This window comes from Mytilus edulis, chromosome 11, assembly GCF_963676685.1.
Source record: "Mytilus edulis chromosome 11, xbMytEdul2.2, whole genome shotgun sequence".
NCBI lineage: Eukaryota > Metazoa > Mollusca > Bivalvia > Mytilida > Mytilidae > Mytilus > Mytilus edulis.
The window spans coordinates 16,777,814-16,791,055 of NC_092354.1; the positions used below are offsets into that span (position 1 = coordinate 16,777,814).

The 13,242-nt window shown below is 34.3% G+C and overlaps 1 protein-coding gene across 1 annotated transcript; it reads left to right on the forward strand.

Moving 5' to 3' along the window:
- Positions 1 to 2,620: 2,620 nt before the first annotated feature.
- Positions 2,621 to 3,334, forward strand: LOC139494028 (uncharacterized). Its single transcript, XM_071282194.1, has one exon. The coding sequence runs from the start codon at positions 2,621 to 2,623 to the stop codon at positions 3,332 to 3,334; it is 714 nt and encodes a 237-aa protein (XP_071138295.1).
- The last annotated feature ends 9,908 nt before the right edge of the window (positions 3,335 to 13,242 follow it).

The window sequence follows — 13,242 nt, forward strand, 5'->3', positions numbered from 1 at the left end:
CCGGAAAATATACCTCAATGCTATGTTTTGCCGTCTACTAAAATCACCAGAAATATATTTGTATTGTCTGATGAAAGAAATTCAGTACACGTTATAGTTCCATGGACACAATCATATTATCATATACTTAGACTAAATAACACATGATTTTTACCGTATGATAATAGCATTAAATTAAAGTATTTTCCATATTTTTCGAATTGGTGCTTAGCGGGCTGACATGAAAAGTTTATCACATGCTTTGATTGTTATCAAATGCCTTTTCTTTGCTCATTGTTGAAGGCCATACGGTGACCTATATTTGCTAATGTCTGTGTCATTTTGATCTCTAATGGAAGGTTTTTTCATTGGCAATCATACCGCATCTTCTTTTTTATATTATCATTTATGATACGGAATCCGAGAAAAAATAATAAAAAGTTATACCAGTGACGGATTCAACAAAATTGGGATCTGGCGGTTTTAAACTTTTTTTTTAACCTTCAATGCATTTGTATGGAAACACATATTTGGAATCCTCTTTTCTTCTAGATTGGACCCCTCTCCATTTAAAAATGTCTGGAAACCCCCATGTATATTAAGTGGTTTATGATGAGATGCGCTTACAAAACCGGCGAAACATGTTGTACCGGTCCAACGGACGAACGGAAAGACGGACTTCATTATCACTTTAAACCACCGCTTTACAAAGTGGTGTACAATTGAGTGTGAAAGAGACAGATCTATATCCAAAATCAAAGTGAAGGAACTTTGATCAATAATAGGCTACACAGTACGGCCTCGAATGTTGGTAAATACATGCATTTTTATATAACAATTAAATCTGTGTGTTTATACAATTTTAAGTATAACGGAGGACATTTCTGAAACTTATATAAACAAACAAACCTTCCTCTTATTTCAGCAACATTCAAACATCATTTTTCCCAAATACTTCTTTTTTCCCACTTTTTTTCTATCCGTTTTCCCCTGTACCCCACATCGCTACTTGTTTTATCCGTTTCCCCCTGTACCCCCACATCGCTATACTTGTTTTATCCGTTTCCCCCCTGTACCCCACATCGCTACTTGTTTTATCCGTTTCCCTCTGTACCTCCACATCGCTACTTGTTTTAACCATTCCCCCCTGTACCCAAAATCGCTACTTGTTTTATCCGTTTCCTCCCTGTACCCCACATCGCTACTTGTTTTATCCGTTTCTCCCTGTACCCCCACGTCGCTACTTGTTTTATCCGATTCCCCCTGTAACCCCACATCGGAACTTGTTTTATCCGTTTCCCCCTGTATTCCACATCGCTACTTGTTTTATCCAATTCCCCCTGTACCCCACATCGCTACTTGTTTTATCCGTTTTACCCTGTACCCCACATCGCTACTTGTTTTATCCGTTTCCCCTCTATCCCACATCGCAACTTGTTTCATCCTTTCACCCTGTACCCCACATCGCTACTTGTTTTATCCGTTTCCCCCTGTACCCAACATCGCTACTTGTGTTATCCGTTTCCCCCTGTACCAGTCACATCGCTACTAGTTTTATCCGTTTCCACCTGTACCCCCACATCGCTACGTGTTTTATCCGTTTCCCCCTGTATCCCACATCGCTACTTGTTTTATCCGTTTCCCTCTGTACCCCACATCGCTACTTGTTTTATCCGTTTCCCTCTGTATCCCACATCGCTACTTGTTTTATCCGTTTCCCTCTGTACCCCACATCGCTACTTGTTTCATCCGTTTCCCTCTGTATCCCACATCGCTACTTGTTTTATCCGTTTCCCTCTGTACCCCACATCGCTACTTGTTTTATCCGTTTCCCTCTGTACCCCACATCGCTACTTGTTTTATCCGTTCCCCCCTGAACCCCAAATCGCTACTTGGTTTCCCCCTGTACCCAACATCGCTACTTGTTTTATCCGTTTCCCTCTGTACCCCACATCGCTACTTGTTTTATCCGTTCCCCCCTGAAGCCCAAATCGCTACTTGGTTTCCCCCTGTACCCAACATCGCTACTTGTTTTATCCGTTTCCCTCTGTATCCCACATCGCTACTTGTTTTATCCGTTTCCCTCTGTACCCCACATCGCTACTTGTTTTATCCGTTTCCCTCTGTACCCCACATCGCTACTTGTTTTATCCGTTTCCCTCTGTACCCCCACTTATGAAAATTCCTGGATCCGCCACTGGAAATCTCTTTAAATTAGTTTCTACTGGTAAAACTTTTGATATTTAAAGTTTCAAACTATTTTGATACTTTCATTACGAAAAAAAAAAGATGCTGAATGTTGGTTTTAATTTTTGTAAACTGCTAAAATAATTAAGCATTTTTTAAAAATTAAATTTTTAATTTTAAAACTTTCCCATTCTGAAACATTATAACAGAAAAGCAGATCACCGCCCCTATTCTACAAAATAAGTATAACCCTTCCTAACCCATTCCCTTACCTATTAGACTGACCACTGTTCCGTGCGATATTCCTGTCAATCAAAAAGATCAAAAGCCATAAATCGTTTGATGTCTACGCAGTTTTATTATGCAAATTTTAATGAGCCTGGGAAAAAGCATCTCGCCGACATCGAAAAATCTTACCCAGCGTCATTTGTTACAAATTTGCAGACTCGACAAGATGGATTACAGTCCGTTCAAAGATTATTTGAATTTCAGTTCTCTTTTATTTAAAGAAAGAGAAGAACATGTCGAGAAGACTACAGAATTGTTATCTGAAACAGAGGTTGATTATTGGGCAAACTCGATTAGCTCAATTGAAGATATTTTATCATCGGAGCCGTTTACTTCTGATTCTTTTTCGGATGAAGACCTTGATGTATTTGAAAATATGCCAGACGCAACAGACGACAACATGATGGCTGTACAAATATATAACAATGATCAGGATCAGTTGTGTCGGTCGGACTCTCTTTCGTCCGGTGAGACCGCATCTTCCGGAGAAAACAGCTTTTCAGATGATGGATATTCCAGTGATTACCTTTTATCAGCTTTTCTAAGACAATTGAACGGTAGCTCTGATAATATGCTACAAGCTCCGCTACAATACCAGATAATGCCAGCTAAACCCGCTTCCGAAGAGAAATACTGCATTCTTTGTAAACGGAACGGTGAAACCAGAGAATATTACACTACACATGTGTTGAAAGACAATAGGGGAAAAGTAATATGCCCAGTACTCCGCAAGTACGTTTGCCCGAAGTGTAAAGCCACAGGGGATAACGCCCATACACTCCGCCATTGTCCGTTCTCTGATGCCCAGGGGTCGTCCACTACGGAGACATGTTACACCCTAAGAAGTAGCTGTGGAAGACGAAGAAAGAAGATAGCCTAATTTGATGGAAGAAGATCGACTTATTGACGAAAGAAGATCGCCTTTAGTATATGACGTGAAAAGATGGCCAAATTTGAATGGAAGACAATATTTTATTCAAGATGAAACGATATATTTTTTAAACTTTTTGTTAATACTTTTAATTTGTGAAATATTCTTTAAATCTTTTAAATGCGTTTTGATAACAAGATTGCGAGAATCTAATTCAATTTTAAATATCGAAAACGTTTAATAACATTTTAAATTTCTATATTTTTCTTTAAATGTCAAATTGGTGCTTTTTAAATTCGTTTAATATATATACTTTTAGCCATCTCTACTGAGACCAGAAGATGTGAATTGGTCCAAGACACCAGTGTTAAAACTTCAATTTTAATTTTTATCGATGTTGTTTGCTATTTGAGATACCCTAGAGTTTTAAAAACAGATTTTAAAAATGTATTTTTTAAATATCCCTGCTTGGACCCCAGTATATCTAATTAGATTTTAATTTTATTTATTTTGTTATAGATAATCATAGAATTTTAAAACAAGTTCACCGATTTCTTTTTTATCTCACAAACTTGCAAATAATAACATTTTAGAATTGTACTTTTTTTGTCGACTTTTAAAACAAGTTTTATAATGATCAAGACTCGTCTTCAAAGCTCGTAATTTTTACACACTTTTCAAACTGACAATACACGAGTTCCTTTTGGTTGCCCCTGCATTGTAATACATGTACCTTAAATGACCCCCATGTGTGCTTTTGAATCTTCATATTTATAACTAGGTCTTTTATCACAAGTTTTACAAGTGTTCTTTTTACAATTTTGAAGCGAGCTGCAATTGCGAATTTTAAAACTTCTGATTTAACTTCTTTATCTACGTATAAAAGTTGAATATTTTAACGAGTTTATACCATTTCGATGATTTTCATAGATTTTAGATAGTTTTTAATCTAAAACAGTATTATGGTTATTTTAATAATTTTGAAAATTTAAAATTTTATTTTGCACATCATATATTCTTGAAGGTTTTTAACAATTCAGCATGGTTCAAGCTTATGAGTTACATGCTTTTTTAGTGTATCGTTTTTAACTATAGTTGTATTAGGAAAAAATATAATCATGATTTGACGATTTTCAAGCATTTTAAAAGATGGTCTGGTTCAAACTTGATTACCAAATTATGTTTTATTTTTATAGTTTTAAGATATATTCTGTGTTTGGTTAGTTTTAAGATTTGTATTTTAAAGTTCTAGTAAAGTTGCTGACAAAATTTTAACTTTACATTTTAAAGGAGAAAAAAAAATGATGACGTTTGCATTTTTTTTTTTAACAATTTGTTTTTTAAACAGCACAATATACCTCGATTTATATTGAAAATGAGTTTTCATAGCTTTTGCAAATTTGTAGTTTTGCCTTCTTAAATGAATTAAAGTGTATGCTATACTAGTAATGCATGCTTTAATGTGAAAAGAGAGAACCTTTATATTGTATATGTCGTTTTATGTTATGCAAATAGAGAAAAAAAAGTTCATTTATTTTTTTATAATTTTGTTTTTAGAAAGAACAAAAAATATATTTGATGATATTAAAACGTATATTCCAAGTCTCCCTAGTACGGTAATGCAACTATCAAAAAGAATGACAAATAGTTTCGTTATTTATTCTAACTTTAAGATACCAAAGATAACTTGTATAATCAAGTTTGCATAAGATATATCAGAGACATAGTAATATTGTATTATATGTCTCTGGATATATATATATATATAGCTTGAAAATTTCAGAAGACATATTTATTGTCTCTGCTCTATGGTCGGGTTGTTTTCTCTTTGGCACATTCCCCATTACCATTCTCAATTTTATATACAAGATATCTTATAAACTATATGAGATATCGCAACATCAAGTTTTATTAGATATCTTGAAGTTTAGAATAAATAGTTAAACGGCTTGCTATATATAGAAAAAGACAGAATTATTTCGTAGTTTCATATATGATAAACGGAAAAAAGATGTCTTGAAGATTTTTGATTTTTTTTACATTTTTATTTTGTTTTAAGAAGAAGTAAACATATTGGCTAATTCTGCTTTTGCAAGTTTGTAGCTTTTCTTTCTTATAATGTATTGAAGTATGTACATGCATGTCTCGGGTATTGTTGGGCCAAATACTGAAAAGAGAACCTTTATATTTTTTAGTTTATTTTTTTACTTTATACCAAAAGAAAACTTAGTAATGCTGTAAATAAATGACAAAGAGAAATAAAATATATATGATGTAAATAAAGAATAAAGAGAAATAAAAAAGAAAACAACTTTACTTTCTCAAATGAATTGAATATATGCTAGTTTGGTATTGTAGTTACAGAAAGTCGTATTCATTAAATTTATTGAATTGTTTAGTTTATATGAAAGAGAGAGAAAAATGATGTCGAATTGGTAGATAATGACCGAGAATAGAACGAAAAAAACTATAAATATTAACGACAAGATTGACAATAGAAACTTTTGCTATAAAAAGTATTTTAACAGCAGAAAAAGGAAGCATTAAAAACAATAAATTTGTACATAATATATTTTTGTCGTCATTTGTGAAGGAATACAAAATGATGTCTGATATATAACGCTAGATTTATGTATGTAGAAATAAAAATAGATGTATAGTTGTTGTTTACGGTGTATTTTTATCCTTCCTTATCACAAACCAATTACGTTTTGTCTCTTGGCTCAAAGGAGCCTGCACGACTCGGGGAGTGCGTCAGGTCGTGGTTTGACCATCCCGGTCTTATTTATTTTCAAATTGGTATTTTCAGCTTTTCCACTTTGCACGCATTCAGGGATAAGAACAAAGACTGATGGGCTCTGGAGTCGGCATATTATGTTCCGGTTGGGTGAAGTTTCTAGTGGTGACGTTTACCTTGCCAACTAGCATGTTTAAAATACGACTTGGCGTGTCTGTCTAGTACCATTGATTGATTGATTATTAGTTCTGTGTTCAGTCAGTGTCTTCTTAAGTCCAGCAAGTTGCCACTGTAGTCCAGTCAGTGGCAACTTGACTCCAGTCAGTAGCTACTTTAGTCCAGCCAGTGGCTACTTAAGTCCAGTCAGTGCATGGCCACTTAAGTCCGGTCAGTGACTACTTTAGTCCAGTCAGTGACTACTTTAGTCCAGTCAGTGACTACTTAAGTCCAGTCAGTGACTACTTTAATCCAGGCAGTGCATTTCTAAATTGGGCCAGTCAGTGGCTACTTAAGTTCGGTCAGTGACTACTTTAATTAAGGCAGTGGATTCTTAAATCGGGCCTGTCAGTGGCTACTTTTGCCCAGTCAGTGGCTACTTAAGTCCGGTCAGTGACTACTTTAATCCAGGCAGTGGATTCTTAAATCGGGCCTGTCAGTAACAGGGTTCATTTTGCACTAACCTTGTCAAATAAAAATGGTTTACAACCTATGGTCAAACATACTGAAGATCAATAGCTCTAAATACAAAAAAGAAGATGTGGTATGATTTCGAATGAGACAACTATCCACAAAAGACCAAAATGACACAGACAATAACAACTATAGGTAACCGTACGGCCTTCAACAATGAGCAAAGCTTATACCGCATATAGTCAGCTATAAAAGGCACCGATAAGACAATGTAAACAATTCAAACGAGAGAACTAACGGCCTTGTGTAAAAAAAAAATGAACGAAAAACAAGTATGTAACACATAAACGAACGACAACCACTAAATTTACAGGCTCCTCACTTGGGACAGGCACATACATAAATAATGTGGCGGGGTTAAACATGTTAGAGGGATCCCAACCCTACCCCTAACCTGGGACAGTGGTATAACAGCACAACATAAGAACGAACTTAAAAATTAGTTGAAAAAGGCTATTGTTTCAGAAAAAGGGAGAAGGTTTGGATCCATTAAAACGTTTAATCCCGCTGCAAATGTTTGCACCTGTCCTAAGTCAGGAATCTGATGTACAGTAGTTGTCGTTTTGTTTATGTAATATATACGTGTTTCTCGTTTTGTTTATATAGATTAGACCGTTGGTTTTCCCGTTTGAATGGTTTTACACTAGTAATTTTGGGGCCCTTTATAGCTTGTTGTTCGGTGTGAGCCAAGGCTCCGTGTTGAAGGCCGTACTTTAACCTATAATGGTTTAATTTTTAAATTGTTATTTGGATGGAGAGTTGTCTCATTGGCACTCACACCACATCTTCTCAGTATATCTATTTACTCATCAGATGGACAAAATTACAAGTTAACGTGGACGGGTACGTATAAAGGTCACTTCGTTTGAGGGTTAAGGCCACAGTTACTACAATAAACAAAGTAGTACAAGAAAGGAGTTTACAGATTATACCTCTAGAACCTTGTAATGGATTGGAAACAAACTTGTATATGACCACATAAAATAAATGGAAGTATAAAAAAGAAGATGTGGTATGATTGCCAATGAGACAACAATCCACAAAAGACCAAAATGACACAGACATTAACAACAATAGGTCACTTCAACAATGAGCAAAGCCCATATACATTTCGAGATCACTATGTCCAAAGTTCACAAAGAAAAGTGGTTTCACTTTAACAACTCTTGACTGACTTAACATGGAATTGTAATAAAACCTGCATGTATATAGTAACATAATAGGAGATCCCTTTTAATTTTTATTCCCAAAGTCGTGGAAGCAGTTGTTCAAAATCGATCGAAATGAGTGGAGAAAAAAAGTATTTCATGAACACAATTGAATAGGCAAATGCAACGGATTAGAAAAGACTCCATGATTCTGAGATGAATACTTGTATGTTCAACACGTTGTTACTTTCTAAAAATAAGTATTTTAGCGTATTGTGAATATAAAAAAGAAGATGTGGTATAATTGCCAATGAGACAACTGTGAACTGTCCACAAATAACCAAATGACACAGAAATGAACAACTATAGGTCACCGTACGGCCTAGACAAATTATCATTGTGAATAATCTTCAACCCTCTTCAATATTCAAAACCGTTTATAAGATGTTTGTCCCTCCTTTTTTTTTGTGTTCGGCCTAGTAATGATCTGCATAGTTGTCAGTCTCTTTATGCCCCCGTCGTAGCGTAGGGAGCATTAAGTTGTACCCTTGTCCGTCCGTACGTCCCAACTTGGTTTCCGTTCTCTAACTTTAATTATGAAACTTGTACACAATACCATAAAATACAGATCAAGTTTGAATTTTGGTGGCGTCACTTTAACCGTTCTAGAGTAATGCCCCTCTACAAATGGAAAAACATGCTTAATTTTTGGTTTCCGTTCTCTAACTTTAGTTTGCCTCAACCAAATGATTGAAACGTATACACGATGCTGCTTATTACTACAAAATACAGATCAAGGTTTAGTTTTGGTGGCTTCACTTCAGTCGTTCTAGAGTTATGCCCCTTTACAAATGGAAAAATTGCTGAATTTTTCGTTTCCGTTCTCTAATTATTGTAAGCCTCTACAAAATATTATGAAAATTTATACACAATGCTTATTACCACAAAACACATATCAAGTTTGAGTTTTGGTGTCGTCACTTTAACTGTTTTAGAGTAAATATGCCCCTTAACAAATAAAATAAATTGCTTTGCCAAGCGCAGTTGGTACGACCGCAGAGGTCCAACCCTGAACCGTCGAGGCAAAAATGGACACAATTTTCACACTTGATACAGGTTTGAATTTGGTTTGTAATCAGATATTTGGGTTTCAGACACAGAACAGCTGTAGTCAAAGAACTTAGAATTGGTAATAATCTCAATTTTTTGCTTTTGTGTAAAACACTATACTGTTGCGAATTGCCCACTCCCAAATATAAAAAAAAATTACCCTCCATTTTTTTTTTATGCTGTTGCATATTTATCCTTATCCGGAAAAAAATCGTATCCTCCCTCCCAAATCTATTAATTAACCCCCTCCAATTTTTGCCCCCCCCCCCCATTCCCCCCCAAAAAAATCTTTCCCTCAAGTTCTGGTCATAATTACACTTCAAATTTCCTTTGGAGATGCAACCATAATTTCCCATTTAAATACATCTTATAATTTAAAAGTCTTATAATAGAAAATTAGTAGTATTTTCGTAAAATAAAAATTGACTGCTAACCATCTCAAGAAAAGTGACCTTTTGCTGTTGTCTGCTCTATGGTCGGATTGTTGTCTTTTTGAACCATTCCCCATTTCCATTCTCAATTTTAATATTTCTTTATACTTAATTTTAAAGCAGTATAAGGGAGGTAACTCCATATATTATGTTTGGATTACTTTTAGATTACCTCCTTAACCCTGCTTTCAAATTGTCTTAATTGTCCATTAACCAAGAAACCCTTGTTTCCCCCTTTTTTTCCTTTTTTTTTTACCCTAATTCCTAAATGGATTGAACCATAACCCCGAAAGCCATTCCTAACCATCCCTTTGTGGTATGGAAACTTGTGGTATAATTTCAGAGAGATCCATACACTTTAACACACGTTATTGTCTGCAAACTAGAAAAATACCTATTCGGGCCTCTTTTTGGCCAATAGTTCCTAAACTGTTAGGACCATAACCCCTAAAATCAATCCAAATCTTTCTTTAGTGGTTACAAACCTTGCGTTAAAACTTATTGGTTTCTATTGACTTATACTAAAGTTATTATCCGGAAACCATCTGTCTTCGGACGACGCTGACGCCGACGACGACGACTACGTGATACTAATATACGACCTTTTTTTTTTTTAATTTTTGCGGTCGTATAAAAATTGCTGAATTTTTCTTTTTCGTTCTCTAACTTAAGTTAGCCTCAACCAAATGTTATGAAACTTGTACAAAATGCTTATTACCACAAAACACGGATAAATTTCGATGGTGTTGTTACGATAACTCTTCTAGAGTTATGCTCCTTTACAAATGAAAAAAATGCTGAATTTTTCGTTTCCATTCTTCAACTTAAGTAAGCCTCAACCAAATGTTATGAAACTTGTACAAAATGCTTATTACCACAACACACGGATCAATTTCGATTTAGTGTTGCTACGATAACTCTTCTAGAGTTATGCTCCTTTACAAATGAAAAAAATGCTGAATTTTTCGTTTCCATTCTCTTTCTCAAGTAAGCCTCAACCAAATGTTATGAAACTTATACATAATGCTCAATTCCACAACATACAGATCAAGTTTGAATTTTGTAGGCGTCACTTTTACTGTTCTAGAGTTATGCCCCTTTACACATGGACAAATTCCATGTGTAAAGGGGCATAACTCTAGAACAGTAAAAGTGACGCCTACAAAATTCAAACTTGATCTGTATGTTGTGGAATTGTACGGAAGCGTATTAGCGCCACACATTTTTATTTTTATTTTTCTTCCTATGTTTGCGTTATAACGCAAACCTTTGCATTATAACGCAAACATTTGCGTTATAACGCAAACCTTTGCGATATAACGCAAACCCTTTGCGTTATAACGCAAACCTTTTGCGTTATAACGCAAAACCTTTGCGTTATAACGCAAACCTTTGCGTTATAACGCAAACCTTTGCGATATAACGCAAACCTTTGCGATATAACGCAAACCTTTGCGATATAACGCAAACCTTTGCGTTATAACGCAAACCTTTGCGTTATAACGCAAACATCTTTATTTCAATTATTCATTAAGTTTTGTATATATGTCCGTCTGTCATTTATTTCGGATGTGATTTACTAGTAGATAAAAAAAGAAACATACATACAAGGCCAAATCATTATAATAAATATGCATAGGAATAATGGAATAATTGAAGTGTAATTATACATAAATGAAGACTGATTTGTGCATCAGAAAAGTATATAATTTAACAAGAAAATAGATATAGTATATAGTCATATTAAAATTGAAAGATCAAAAATAATGTCATACAATTGTGAAACCTCCAAGTCAAATAGACAAAATGTTTTTGCTTTAAAATGAATTATTAATAAGGAAACATTTTTTTTAAATCTCAGAATATGATCAAGATTCTTTGATAGAAAGTCATTGAATTTTCATTTCAATATAATGAAGTATTTTTAAGATGCTTGGGTAGCAATGTGAATAGAGAGAACATAATTTTATTAATGAAACATCTTCATTCTATACATTTATTGCCAAAGGGTAGCTTGTTTGAATGTAACCTACTTTAAACAGTTCTCAAACGAGAGCTTACTTTGGAAGTATATTTATATTCGGTTATAGCTATATTAGCAGGGTTGATTTTTTTCTTAGGTATAACCTCAATTTACTCAATTTTCTTTGTAATATATATACTAGTAGTAACTTGGATATCGTTTTTGGGGACCTTATAGTTTGTTGTTTAGTGTGAGCCAATGCTCCGTGTTGAAGACCGTAATTCGGCCTATGATGGTTTACTTTTACGAATAGTGACTTAGATGGAGAGTTTTCTTATTGGCACTCATACCACATCTTCTTATTTTATTATGCTCATTATTAGTCATTGATATGATCTAATTATTCAAGTAGTTTACTTTGCAATTACTACAAAGGTGATAAAGTTTATTATATCCAGCCTCCTCCATTAATAACTACTGTTTCCTTTGAATCTTAAATAAGAAATAAGATAAAACAAATGTTTGCGTTATATCGCAAAGGTTTGCGTTGTATCGCAAAGGTTTGCGTTATAACGCAAATGTTTGCGTTATAACATTTGCGTTATAACGCAAACATAGGAAGAAAAAAAAAATGTGTGGCGCTAATACGCTTCCGTACAAATTCCTGAATTTTTCGTTTCCGTTCTTTAACTTAAGTTTGCCTTAACCAAATGTTATGAAACTTATACACATAGCTTATTACCACAAAACTATGATGCAGTACATTTTTGAGTTCATCACCTTTACCGTTAGTTAGTTCTTTTATAACTTTAGATGATATGCAAGCGGCGCATCATCTGTGTCTCATGAACACATTCCCCATTTATTTTTATTGGAACCCCCCTTTTGTTTGAACGATCAATGTATTTGAATTGGGAAATGTAGATGGAGCCCCCCCCCCCCCTTCTTTGTCCTGGGTTAGGACCCCCTTTTTAAAATGGCTGGATCCGCCCATGCGAACTTGTTCTTGTTGTCTCATAGTCTTTGATGAGTGGAGTATATTTGAAGCTTCCGGTTCCATTAGCGAGGGGATGATCACTTATTATTCTGGGTCAACATTGTAAAAGACTGGTTAAATGATTTAGGTGTTAGCCATCTTATATTTGACATCTGGTCATTAATTTAAAATGTTATATAAATACTATCCTACAAAGAATCTTTGACCAGGCTTATCAAATTATGAACTGTCCTATCCATAAATATGTAAAACGTAATTTTTTTTGTAAGACTGAAATAATTGGAAAAGGCCCCTATATTGATATATGTAAAAATAAAACTGACAGATCAGTTCTCAGTAAATTTAAACCTAATGCCCATTCCCTTGCAATTCAGAAAGGGGGCGCTATGTACCATCATTGAAAGAAATCAAGAGTGCTTATTCTGTAACAGACAAGAAATTGAGGATGAATACAATTTCTTCCAAGTCTGTTCAATCATGCTATTTAACATTGGAGGATACCTATTTACAAAATATTAATACTTATCTTAATTTCAATTCTATCAAATTGCATTCAGATATATATAACACAGAGGCATATAACCACACTTTTGAATAGCAGTTTTTTATCAAGAAAATCTGTATAATTTGTATATTTTTTTAATATGTATACAAGTGTGGACACAGATCAATGTGGATAATATGTTCGACCACACTTTTGAATGAGTAGTTTTTTTATTAAGAAATCTGTATAATTTTTTTTCTTTTAATATGTATACTATTTTTTTGTTTATCATTTTGTTCATGAACATTGATAGTGAGTTAACCGTATAGATACACACATGTTTTTATAGACTTTTTT

What these genes read in the sequence shown, in the direction of transcription:
- LOC139494028 (XM_071282194.1), top strand. Translation starts at nt 2,621, where the DNA reads ATGGATTACAGTCCGTTCAAAGATTATTTGAATTTCAGTTCTCTTTTA.